The following is a 13,065-nucleotide window of genomic DNA, read 5'->3' on the forward strand; positions in this document are numbered from 1 at the left end:
CCAGGATTTCCTCCTGCATATCAGCAGCCTGCAGGCGGAAGGGAAGGTGCTGGCCACTGACCCCTGCATGGATGCCTGGGCCCTGCTTGGGGCTTCCTGGCCCGGGACCCTCCTCCTGGCATCATAGCCTCCAAGCCCACCATTAGCCACAAGCCTAGGGAATATCAGAGTTGAAGCCCATTCAGGGGCAGATGCAGACAACTCCCCACCCCAAGCACCTACAAGCCTAGCATGTTTCATTCAGAGGCTCTGGGGGGTTCTGGAGGGTCGGGGAGAGGGCAGCCTCAGAATCAGGTCTGCCTACCTCCATCTGTCCAGCTGCTCAGGGCACCTGGCGGGCTCCGTGCTAAGTGGAGGCTGTTCCCCTCACCTGCCCGGCTTCACTTGCTCGCCTTTGACTGAGCTTGCCCCACTCGGCCTCCACCACCCCGGATCCCCGTCTCTGCCACATCCCCTCTCCCAAGGGGCCCTCTGCTGCCAGTAGCCCTCTTGTCCCCAGTCCAGTCTCTACTCAGTCCTGAGGCTTCCCCGTGCCCTGCACCCCGCTCCACACCAGGCTGGCCTCTCTGACCTGCTGCCTGCTCCCCCTACTCTGCTCCATTAAGCATAGAGTAAGCTCCCTTGGCACTGCCATTACCCCCCAGATCCTCACAAGACTCACCACAAAGTTCAGCCTCAGGTCAGAGGTCTCCAGCCCGCACCTCCTTCTAGCAGTGGCCACCAGCGAACACGGGTTTATTTATTTTCCATCCCCTGCTGGAATGCCAGCTATGGGAGAGCAAGGACGGAGTCCGGCTGGTTCATACATAGCTATTCCGTTCAGATTGGTGGGATGAGTGAATGAGACATTACTCTTACTATGCTGATACTGGTGGGGGAATGGAGGCTCAAAGGAGTAGAGAATTTCATCCAACATCGCTCAGCTAATCAGTGGAAGGATCCAATCCCTGGTCTGCTGCTTGTGGGGTACCGTGCCCCCCACTACACTGCAGATGACCCCAGCCAGGTCCTGTCCTCACGGACCCGGGCTGGGGTTTGCACTTACCTGTTGGGCTGCGGGGTCTGGGAACAGCAGTCCAGGTGGTGAGGCCTACGTGTGGTGGGCTCTACCTCTGGACTGTAACTCTCCATTTATGGACGATGTAACGAATGGAGACAGAGGCCTTGGGACTGCCCCCTCCTGTACCAGCTGAGAGGTTACGGGGCTCATCTTCGACATCTGGCTGAGAGGAGGTTAAGGGGGAGACCCTCCGCTTGGTGGCTGCCCCCATCGGCCACAGCCTTCCTGAGAGTCATGGGCCCTCCAGGTGAGGATTCCCCACTCTGCTGCACCAGGAAAAACTGAGGAGAGGCAGGCCTGGGAGCCAGGCTGACCCCTCCTCCACCCCCCCAGTGCTGCTCGTCCCGAACGGTCCTGCAACCTTAGGACCCAAGGCTCCTGACGGGGCCAGGATGAGGGAGAGGCGAGAGGGCCTCGGGGACCCTGCTGCGGGGCAGGAACGGGTTGAAGGATGGGGCACAGGGGCTGGCTCCCACAGAAACCTCACGTCCTACCTCGGCAGGGCTCCCTGAAGCAAACCACCTCTCAGGAGATGAGCCCAGACACGGACGCCATGGGGTCCTTTTCCCCGCTATCCACCACCAGGGCTACCTCCTCTGCAGGCCATCCTGGTGAGACCCCCAGACCCCACATAGAGAGCTGTCCCAGACTCCAGGCCTGGCCCTCACAGCAGGCTGGGGGTGACATTCCAGACCTGAGGGGCAGGGCAGCAGCCGGGGTGCCAGGGGCTCCTAAGGAGCTTCCAGTTTGCCCTGAGGCTCCAGGTTTAGCCACAGCCCAGCAGGGCCCTGTCCAAAAAGCCCCTTGTATCTCCCCTGGCCCAGGCTCCTCGGAAACCCATCCAGCACCCAGCCCTGGGAAAGCTGCTCCCTTTGGTCCTTTGCAGCCTCCTCCCCACTCCGTTCCCCCAGTAGCTCACCTTCTTATGTCTCTATGGCACCCTCTCTCCCTCAGGCCAACCATGCCCTGCACCAACACCCTGCTGGGACCCCAGTGGCCCTTGAAATAAAAGACCCAGACTGTGTCAAACTTGGCTTTACTGGAATAGAGAAAATAGGCAACAGGAATCACACTTGATGCTGGCAGCTCTAGGTCCCTTGCCCCCAGCCCTCTCAGCCCCAAGGCCTGGCAGCCTCCTGCCCCCATGGGGCTCTCCCACTAGTCTGGAGCAGGAGAGGTCTCCCCTCTGGAAAACTGCGTGGGGTGGGAGCTTTCGATGTGCATTTCACTGCCAGCTTAGTAATTAGCAGCAAATGTCCACAATGACAGCAACAGCAACAAGACCGGACTTGACATCTCAGGAAAGGACGTGTAGAAGAGTAAACCAGACCCACGGCGCCACAGATTAACAGCAGTCTCACGACAGAAGACACGACACTGGTGTGCCTGGCCACACAGCGCAAGGGGCAGGTGACAGATCTGCGGGAGGCTGGCGGCACATGGAGGCCCTAGAGGGGCCAGTGCTCCCAAGGTTAGGAAGAACCAACTGAACATAGGCGTTCACATTCTCCGGGAGGACAGTCAAACGAAGGTACCGAAAGAAAGCACATTTTAGAAAGAGCGATGATGGTCTGCTTCCCGGCCCTGGGTGGATACCACGCCAGACACAGCAGGCAAGGGCCAGCTGCCACCTGGGCGAGCCTAGCCGGTAAGCTCCACGGGCAGCTCCCGGCCGCACAGGGCCTCCCACTGACGGGCCAAGAGCGAGATGAGCTTCTCTCGGCTCTCAGCGCTGGGGACAAACACCTGCCACTGGACCTCACGGCCCTGGCCGCCTCTGGCCGGGCCACCTGGCACCTCCCCGAAGTGGTCCAGGGTGACGCTGCCCATGAGGTCGTGGCCCTGCACATCATCAAAGACCAGGGTGAGGGCCTGTGGGTATGTCTGGTAGCCCATGAGCACGCGGTCCAGGTCCCGGACGCGGCGCCCATCATCCAGCCGGTACCGGTCCCTCTGTGGCGGCTCTTTGGCGAACTCGGGCAGCGGGTAGTGGACAAAGTCCTCGTCCAAGAGGAAGATCTCTGCGCTGGTGAGCAGGAGCGTTTTGGGGCGCAGCAAGCCCCTGTAGCGCCCGGGCTGCGGCGAGCCCACCTGGAAGGCCTGCACGTACAGCAGGATGCTGAGGGCCGGTGCCTTCTCCGGGGCAGCCATCTTCTGGGCCACAGTGAACGTCAGGTCTCCGACCTCCTCCTCGCTGGGGTAGGTGAACTTGACGCGGCTCGAGTGGATCAGCTCATAGTTCTCCATCTTCCCTGAAGAGAGAGACGCCACCAGGGCTGCAGGCTGGAACTGGCCTGTGGTGGTGCTGGGCTCACCAGCAGCCCCAAGCCCCCCAGAGATGGCAGCATGAGTCACGTGACCATCAGAAGCAGGAGAGAGTGATCCAAGCCCCCCCCCGCTCAGGCCAAGAGCCTCAGGCCAGCAGCGCAGAGCAGGGCAGACACAGAAATGCACCTGCTGAATGGATGTGGATTTGCTGGGACAGAGACTCGGCCATGGCAAAGTCCATGGAGGGCTTCTTTGGTGGTCCAGTGGTTCAGAAACCACTCTGCAATAACGCAAGGGACACTGGTTCGAACTCTGGTTCAGGGAGATTGATTCCACATGCCGTGGAGCCTGGGCCCACAGCTACAGAGCCTGCGCTCTAGAGCCCACGAGCCACAATTACTGAGCCCACACACTGCCACTACTGCAGCCCACGCGACAAGAGCCCATGCTGCGCAACAAGAGAAGCCCCTGCAGTGGGAAGCCCACATACCAGGACAAAGAGCAGCCTCTGCTCGCCGCAACTACAGAAAGCCTGCATGTAGCAACAAAGATCCACGGTAGCCAAAGAGAAAAAAACCATGGGAAACTCTAGCTGACTAAGCAGGAAAAGAGAGCTAGAAGCAGAGAGGCTGCTGTGGCACAGAGTCGCTGTCCTGGGGCCTGCTACAGCCCTCACGGTCGGCAACGAGACTTGAGCTGGGTGGGGGTACCTGTGGTCTTGTTTCCAAACTCAGAATAGAAGTCTTTGTCCACAGGCTCAGGTGAGGGTGTGCGTTCCAGCAAGGAGAGCACAGCCATGAGGTGCTGGAGGAAGCAGTGTGTCAGGTAGCTGTCCCGTGTCAAGCAGGTAACCACCTGTGCAGGGCAGGAACCTGCAAGAGAAGGGGACAGGCATGACCGCAGGTCGCTGGTCCCCCGGCCCCGCCCCTGCAGTCTTCTCTAGTCTCCGGCAGGTCAGCTTCGACCTGAGGACCACAGAGCCGGGGCCAGGAAAGTCCACGTGGGGAAGCATCACGGGGCCTGGGGAGACGGCCATTTCTCAGGCCGGAAGGGCTGTGACATTTTTTCTGGAAGGGGATACAGAGGCATTAGGGAAAGAGCTTAGCTTTCTCTCTTCAGGAAGTATGAGTCAGACACATCCTGCCCGGGAGCCCAGGGCCCACTCTGCCCGCCCGCCCAGCACTTCGCCGCCTCAGTCCCTGGCCTCCTGCTCCAAGTCCTAGGGGTGAGTTCTGCTCTCTCAGCAGTTCCCGAAGCGGCTTCCTCCCGCTCCGGTGAACTGGCCTGTGAGCAGACAGATAACTCTGCCTGCAATAATGCACCCGCGTATGAAGGTGGAAGCCTGCTGGGGACGCTGGCCTTCACCCAAAATAGGACAAAGCAGAGTGGCCACTCACCCGTCAGCCGGAAATACTGGTCGAAAAGCCCAACGTTGACTACCTGCAGGTCGCTGAGTTTCAAAACAAAGCACTGAGAGATGTGGAAGGGGCTGTTGTTGTAGTCGGTGTTTTTCTGATGCCAGAAATCTGTTACAGGGAGAAAGGGACCAAATGCGGTGGTGGCCGCACTGGGCGAGCACGAGGCTCCCAGGTACACAGCTGCCTGGATCAGGAAAGGGTCCCCTCGATGGCCTGGCCTGCCGAGGCCTGGTGAGGAGCCACCACCACCTCTGCACACACAAGACTCATGGGAAATGTGTTCTACAGCCTGAGCCGTGCCTGGTGTGCTGGACACACCAGGAGTCCTAGGACAGCCCACTGGCTGAGGAACCCACCGAGGCCCCAAGGGACAGAGGCTGCCCAACCCACCCTGGTCACGCCTGGATCCCAGGCCCTCATGGGCCTAGCTGGGTGCATTCACACCTGGCCTCACATCCCTTGTGCCAGCTCCAGGAGGAAAGTGCTGACATCACCCTCCCTTCCTCTGAAAAGAGTCTCAGCCCCGTGCAGCCAAACTGCTGCTTCCTCAGGTAGCACAGGGGTCCAGAGACAGAAGCCCTCCCGTCCCCTCGGGCCCCAGTGCCCACCCTGCAGCGGCTCCGAGAAGTAGCGGCGGAGGCCATCATGCAGCACGAAGTACACAGCCTTGGTAGAGAGCAGCACGCAGGCGGTCACCTCCAGCCCCGGCGTCTGGTAGAACACCACTGATGACCATAGGAGGTGCCGCAGCTCCTCGTTTTCCACCTGGACACAGAGGGGCCAGTTGGGGCTGCGGGACAGCAGGTGACCAGGGCATGCAGCTCCTCCTCCAGGCTTCTGGAAGGGGGCTTCCACTAGCCCCACTGGTTGGTGACCTGCTGCCCCAGGGGTGGCATGGGACTCGACTGCTTCTTGTCAATGAATGTATAAATACAGAAGAGAGGAGGTGAGGAGCAGGAGACAGTACGCGGTGGGGTCTGCCCAGGGACCGAGGCTAGGAATGGCCACAGTGGGAGGCAGTGATGGAGGGGACAACTAGCCAGGGGAGGGCAGTCCAGGTCCTCCTACTCAGGTCCTCAAAACTGTGAAGAGCTGAAGCTGGGGGGAAAGCCAGCACAGAGAAGGCTGGGAACCCAAAGCTGAGCCCAAGGAGAGCCTGCTGCAGCTCCGGGACAACCGGGCCACCTTCCTCCACAGGTGTGCCAGCCCTACCTCGGCAATGCTGCTGTGGAAGAACTCGACCACGGCCCGCCCACGCAGGCTGGCGATGTGCCGGAGAGACGGGCAGGCGGGCAGGTGTGACGGGATCTGATTGTCTTCTGACGTGGATTGGATCAGGGGCTCACTTGGGTACTGTGCAGGGGCCTCTGCTTGGGCCAGGGCCTCCACTGAGGCTGAGGCCTCCGCTGGGATCTCTGCTGAGGCCTCGGCCTCGGCCTCCGCAGGAACCTCCACTGGAACCAGAGCTGGCACTGAGGCCTCCACTGGAGCTGGGGTCTTTGCGGGGCTTGGGGCTGAGGCCTCTCCTGGAGTGAGAGCTGGAACCTCCACCAGGGCTGGGGCTGCAGTCTCTGCTGGAGCTTCTTGGAGATTCTGGTCACTGCTACATACCCCGATCCCCCCCAGAAACACCATATTAACATGTGGGCCCCAAATGCAGACTTCCAGCCCACGTGTAACCTCAGTGTGAGGGGACCACGTGCACCACACACCACCTCTGGGGTCATCTAGGGATTTCATCTTGGTTCCTCATGGTAAAAGCAAAGGGAAAGGTGCCCAGGCCCCTTCTCTTGGGAGGGAGATGGGAAGACGGACTAAGGCTGAGTCAGACAGATGTGACCCATGGGCTGAAAAATCATTCTGAAAAGGTGGTAGAGATATCACCAATGCCACTCCAGAGTCCAGAGTGTGGACCAAGGTGTCCAGGGCTGGAACCTTGGGGCACATGGAGTTGAGAAAGAAAAACTCAACCTTTCCTCAGTCTGCCTTTGAGGCCTCCTCAGGTGTCCCAGGATCTCATCCCTCTTGGCCACCACTGCACGTGGCCACACTGGATTTTCCCTCGACTGTTCTAAGCATGAGGTCCAACAATGCTCAGAAAGAATCCTCGTGCGTGTTGGGAGCCCCCTGCCACCAGCCTACATGCCCACAAGCCCAGGCTCACGTCAGTGGGGAGTCCTGGATACTGTCCTCTCAATTGAACAGTTGTCTGTTGAGAGAGATTCCTGGGGCCCTGATCTTGCATGAGGCCAAATCCCCCCAACCCTCCCAGGCTCTCCTCCTGTTGGCCTTGGGCAGACACGCATCTGCTGGGGTGAAGCAGGGCGCCTGCTTTCTGTATGCAGTCCCCTCTGTGGGCAAGGTCCAGCCAGGTTTGGAGAAACAGAGACAAGGTGTCACCATCTGAAGCCCCATCATGGGGGAAGGGAGACAGAGAGACAGCCTTGTGAGGCTGCCTCTGGCACAGGCAGCTCCCCAGGTACCTGGAGGAATGAGGGGTCTCTACAGAGGGCACGGGACCTGAGCTGGGCAGGAGGGGCCCCTGATTCAGCCAGGAAGAGGCTGGATGTCCTGTGGGAGCATCAGTTGAGGGGCTGGGCTGGAGGGAAAAGGCAGGGCCTCTGAAATGCTGGGGTGAGGACAGGGTCTCCACTGTCCACCACGAACAAATGAAGGGCTTTCTTGCCCAGCTGGGGAAGCCCCATCATACATGAAGCTGGGGGAAGCCACAGGAGGATGGGGCACCCTGAAGGGCACAGGACCCTCTTGGGCCCAAGGCAGGGATGAACCATGGGTATGACCACAGTCTCCCTCATAGGCTACTCTAGCCCAAGCCCAGGCAGCTCTGAGGGGAGCCAGGCTCAGCAGCAGGAGCAGGAGGGAAAAGTGAGGAAGACGAGCATAGGGCCATGAATTCCTCCCCTCCCTGCACCTCAGTCTCCCCCAGAAGAGCAGGAGCTCTGCACGAAGAGACCACCCAGCTTACACACTCAGACCTTGCTGCTCTCAGTGAACAGGTTCCTCTGGAAGGGACTCACAAAATTACAGAGTGGGCCCCTGAACAACCCAGGTCCTCCTGAGAAGGAAGGAGTGTATGGCTCACCAAAGGGTAAGGCTTGAAGCTGGAGGTCAGAGGCAGGCGGTGCCAGCAGCAGCTCCCCCAGCCCAGCTCAGAAAGCCAGCCACGGGACTGGGAGCCCAGGGGTGAGGGGACATGGGTGATGCCTAGAGGCCGCGCTTGGGCCCAGTGGGGAGGGCCAGGCAAGGTAGCAGCAGAAGCCTGAAGGCCCAGCCATGCAGGGCTCTAAGTGGCAGAGAACTGGGCCTCAAGCCCAGTGTCCTTCCACAAAGACGGACCTCTTCTGAAGCCTGGGAGATAAGTAGCAGCCCAGCACCAAGCCCGAGGGAGCCAAGGGCTATGCTGACAGGGGTGAGAGATCTGGGTGTGGTGAGTGGAGTGGTCTCACCTAGCCCCCTGCTCCCTGGCCCCCAGAAGCCTGTGCTTGGTCTCACCTGGCCCTGCTCTCGGCAGGCTGGCCATCCACGAGGGGGCTCTGAGACCCGCCCCCTGTTGCAGGGGTCTTGGCGATGACCACAGTCTTCAGGTCCTGCAGCGAGGCCCGCAGCTGGTTGTAGATGCGCAGGAAGTGGAACTTCTCGTGGGGCAGCACGAAGATGGCGGTGACGAAGCGGTAGCCCACGAGCAGCTCAAGCACATGGCCGTCGGCGAAGGCACCCCGCGGCTGGGTGCAGCTGCGCGTGGGGTCTAGCAGCACGGTGGAGAGCGGCACGCGGCTGAGCTTAAAGCTGTTGCGGTTGCGGCAGTTGTGGGTGCCCCGGTTGGGCATGGGGTTGAAGTCGGCCTTGATGACGTTGAGGTGCTGGGGTGTGAGCAGCAGCCAGTAGGGGATGGCGGCGGACTTGACGGCCTCGGACGGCGCACAGCAGGAGCGCCGCACGGCTGAGCAGAGGGTGCAGCTGGCCCACTCGATGTTGCCCGAGTAGTCCCCGGCGGCCGTCTGCACCATGCGCTTGTCGCTGTAGACCAGGTAGACAGGAAAGCAGCCCTGGCTGCGCTCCTGGCAGCCGCCCGCCACCTTGTAGAAGGTGAGCAGCTGGCGCAGGAACTCCTGCAGGCTGGTGTGGCTGCCGTAGAGCACCGGGCTACACAGCATGGCCATGTGCTGCGGGGCGAAGCAGGCGCGCAGGTCCGCATGGAACTCGTGCAGGTGGGCGGCGTCTGAGATGATGAAGAGCGTGTTCTCGCTGTGCCGCACCTTCAGCACCAGGCACAGCTCCGGCATGAGGAAGCCGAACTCGGTGAGGTCGCCGTGCGGGAAGCAGAACACGAAGCGCAGCGAGGAGAGGATATGCTGGCTGCTGCCCCGCGACTCCTGGTGCGGGATCTCGAAGACAGCAATGCCGAAGTCGGTGAGCACGAGGCAGGCGGCGAACTGGCGGATGCTGCCCTGCACGTGGATCAGGAAGCACCAGAGCACCTTGAGGATGCGGATATGCTCCAGCAGGAAGTCCTCGTCTGCGCCCAGTGCCCACTCCAGAGCCAGGCGCTCCTCCTCAGCCTCCTCCTCCTCCTCTTCCTCCTCTTCTTCCTCTTCCTCGCCTGGCCCACCCTCCTCCTCTTCCTCTGCGTCCGGGGGCCCCATTTCAAAGTAGCGGTTCTCAGCAACGTCCTCCTCCTCCTCGTCATCCTCGCCCTGCTCCCCCTGGCCCTCTTCTCGCTGGTTAGCGGCCTCAATCCAAGCAGGGAGCTGCCGCTCGATAGCCTGCCGGATGAGCGTGCTCAGGCGCTGGATGAAGTCCTGGTTGGTGGCGGTGTAGCCAATGCAGGTGAAGGGCAGGAAGATGATCTGGCCGGACCCAGGCACCACCTGGACCTCTGGCTCCGCGTGCTCGGGACTGTGAGGGGAGAGGCCAGGTCAGTGGCATGCTGGGCTGGGATGCCCCCACCTCCCACATCCAGATTCTGCTGCTGTCCCCCTGGTCTTGAGGAACCAATGCATGGGTCTCACAAGCCTCCTAACCAGTCCAGCCTGCTCCTAGCAAGCACTCTGACAGGGAGCTGAAGTGCGGGAAGGCTGGGACAGCTACACTTTAAGGGCATCCATTGCAACCCTGCCCACGTCATGAAGACGTCTCAGTCCTGGAGACACTGGCCACAAGCCCCACAGGCAATGAGTGCTCAAGGGCGTGGACTAACTTGACAACAGTTTCCTTCAGGGGAACCCAGTGACCTTGAGAGGGGTAGGGAGTGGGATAGGTGGGTCTGAGGACCTTCACATTTAAATTCAAGCTCCTCCAGAGATAGGCAATCTACCTGAGAAAGAATTCAGAGTAGTAACGGTAAAAATGATTCAAAATCTCAGAAAAAGAATGGAGGCACAGACCAAGAGGATACAAGAAATGTTTAACAAAGAGACAGAAGGTTAAAAGAACAGAGAGATGAACAATACAGTAAGTGAAATGAAAAACACACTAGAAAAAAAATCAATAGCAGAATAACTGAGGCAGAAGAATGAGTAAGTGAGCTGGAAGACAGAGAAGTGGAAATCACTGCCACAGAACAGAACAAAGAAAATGGAAATCGCTGCCACAGGTCAGAATAAAGTAAAAAGAATGAAGAGAAATGAGAAATGTCTCAGAGACCTCTGGGACAACACTAAACACACCAACATCCACAATATAGGGTCCCAGAAGAAAAAGAGACAGGGAAAGGGCCGGAGAAAATATTTGAAGAGATTATAGCCAAAGACTTTCCTAAAATGGGAGAGGAAACAGTCATTCAAATCCAGGAAGCGCAGAGTTCCACACGGGATAACCCAAGGAGGAACATGCTAAAACACACGTTAGTCAAATCGACAAAAGTCAAATACAAAGAAAAAATATTAAAAACAAAAGGGAAAAGTAACAAACAACACACAAGAAAATCCCCATAAGGTTATCAGACGATTTTTCAGCAGAAACTGCAAGCCAGAAGAGAGCAGCATAACATATTTAAAGTGATGAAAGGGATCAACCTACAATCAAGAATACTCTGCCCAGCAAGGTTTTCCTTCAGATTCAGAGGAATCAAAAGTTTTACACATGAGCAAAAGTTAAGAGAATACAACACCACCAAACTAGCCTTACAACAAATGCTAAAGGAACTTCTGGGGGCAGGGGTGGGGGGCGGGGCAGATGGTAAATGGTAAAGAACACACCTGCCAATGAAGAGTTCGATCCCTGGGTCGGGAAGATTGCCTGGAGGAGGGCGTGCCAACCCACCCTAGTATTCTTGCATGGAGAATCCCATGAACAGGGGAGCCTGGTAAGCTAGTCCATAGGGTCACAAAGAACTGGACACGACCAAAGTAACTCAGCATGCACACGTGCGCGCGCACACACACACACCATCGGGGGTGAGGGTTGGGGTGGGGAGGCCAAAACTAGGAACAAGTAAAGCACAATTGGGAAAGCTCAACAATAAAGGCAAACATGAAGTAATAGTAGGAAACCACCCACACACAAATATCGTATCAAAATCAGCAACCACGAGGGGAGTACAAATACAGGAAACCAGAATTACACTTGAAATCAAGAGACCAGCAACTGAAAACAACCTTGCGTAAAGACTGCTATAGCAAAATCTCAAGAGGGACTTCCCTGGTGGTCCAATGGTTAAGAATCTGCCTTGCAATGCAGGGGACTTGGGTTTGATCCCTCCTCGGGGAACTAGAATCCCACACTCCACACAGTGACTGAGACTGAGTGCCACAACTAGAGAGTCCGAGTGCCACAATGGAAGTTCCCAAGTGCCACAAGGATGCCACAAGCCGCAACGGATGCAGCCAAATTAAAACCACAAAAGAATCCAAACCTCATGGGAACTGCAAACCAAAAATCTGTAACAGACACACAAACAAAATAGAAAAAGGCAACTCAAACACAACACTAAAGATAGAGTCATCAAACCACAAGAGAACAGAAGAAACCAACAAAAACAAATCCTAATCAACTAAGAAAATGGCACATGTATTATCAATAATTACCTTAAATGTAAAATGTGAATTAAATAAATGCTCCAAACAAAAGGCACAGACTGGCTGAATGGATACAAAACAAGACCCATATATATGCTGTCTACAAGAGATCCACTTCAGACTTAGGGACACATACAGAGCGAAAGTGAGGGGATAGAAAAAGATATTCCATGCAAATGGAAATCAAAAGAAAGCTGAAATACCAATATACATATCAGACAAAATAGACCTTAAAATAACGACTGTTACAAGAGATAAGGAAATGGGATTTCCCTGGTGGTCAAGTGGCTAACACTCTGCGCTCTCAACACAGGGGGCGGGGGTTCGATCCCTGGTAAGGGAACTAGGTCCAACAGACAAAGAGTTGGTATGCCGCAACTAAAGATCACTCAGGCTACAACAGAGATCAAAGATTCCATGTGCTGCAACTGAGGGCTGGTGTAGCCAAGTAAATACATAAATATTAAAAAGACAAGGAAGGACACTACATAATGATCAAGGGATCAATTCAAGAAGAAGACATAACAATTTCAAGTACATGTATGTACCCAACACAGGAGCACCTCAATATAAACGTAAAACAAATGCTAATAGTCATAAGGGCTTCTCTGGTGGCTCAGATGGTATAGAAGGGGGAAATCAACAGTAATACAATAATAGCAGGGAACTCAATGGACAGATCATCCAGACAGAAAATCAATAAAGAAACACCAGCCTTAAAGATACATTAGACTAGATGGACTTAACTAATGTTTATAGGGCATTCCATTTGAAAAGAGCATACACTTTCTTTCCAAGCACACACAGAACATTCTACAGGATAGATTGTATCTTTGGCCACAAATCAAGCCTCAGTAAATTCAAGAAAACTGAAATCACATCAAGTATCTTTTCCAACCACAATGCTATAAGATTATAAATCAAATACAAGAAAAAAAAAACTGCAAAACCCCACAAACATATGGAGGTTAAACAATATGTTATGAAATAGCCAATGGATCACTGAAGAAATCAAAAATACCTACAGACAATGACAATGAAACATGACAATCCAAAACCTATGGGAGCAGCAAAAGCAGTTCTAAGAGGGAAGTTGACAGCAATACAATCTTCCCCACGAGAAAAATCTCAAACAACCTAACCGTGGGACTTCCCTGGTGGTCCAATGGTTAATAACCCACCTACCAATGCAGGGGACATGGGTTCAATCGCTGGCCCAGGAAGATCTCACAAGCCACAGAGCAACTAAGCCTGTGTGCTACAACTACTGAGCCTGAACTCT

General features: G+C 56.3%; 1 protein-coding gene across 3 annotated transcripts in view; it reads right to left on the reverse strand.

Moving 5' to 3' along the window:
- Positions 1–2,080: 2,080 nt before the first annotated feature.
- NISCH (nischarin) overlaps positions 2,081–13,065 on the reverse strand; it is a 65,883-nt gene continuing 54,898 nt past the window's right edge. For 2 of the 3 annotated variants that reach the window (XM_081525144.1, XM_081525143.1), the window contains exons 16-21: positions 8,260–9,663; positions 5,959–6,349; positions 5,355–5,511; positions 4,726–4,854; positions 4,039–4,200; positions 2,081–3,312 (exon numbers count right to left, since the gene is read on the reverse strand). In XM_081525144.1, the coding sequence (XP_081381270.1) occupies positions 2,702–3,312; positions 4,039–4,200; positions 4,726–4,854; positions 5,355–5,511; positions 5,959–6,349; positions 8,260–9,663 (2,854 nt within the window). In that variant the 3' untranslated portion in view covers positions 2,081–2,701. The remainder of the gene's footprint in view (positions 3,313–4,038; positions 4,201–4,725; positions 4,855–5,354; positions 5,512–5,958; positions 6,350–8,259; positions 9,664–13,065) is intronic. The other variant, XM_081525145.1, reaches the window with a different exon arrangement.

The sequence above is a fragment of the Giraffa tippelskirchi genome, chromosome 9 (assembly GCF_054371585.1).
Source record: "Giraffa tippelskirchi isolate mGirTip1 chromosome 9, T2T-mGirTip1v1.2.pri, whole genome shotgun sequence".
Classification (NCBI taxonomy): domain Eukaryota; kingdom Metazoa; phylum Chordata; class Mammalia; order Artiodactyla; family Giraffidae; genus Giraffa; species Giraffa tippelskirchi.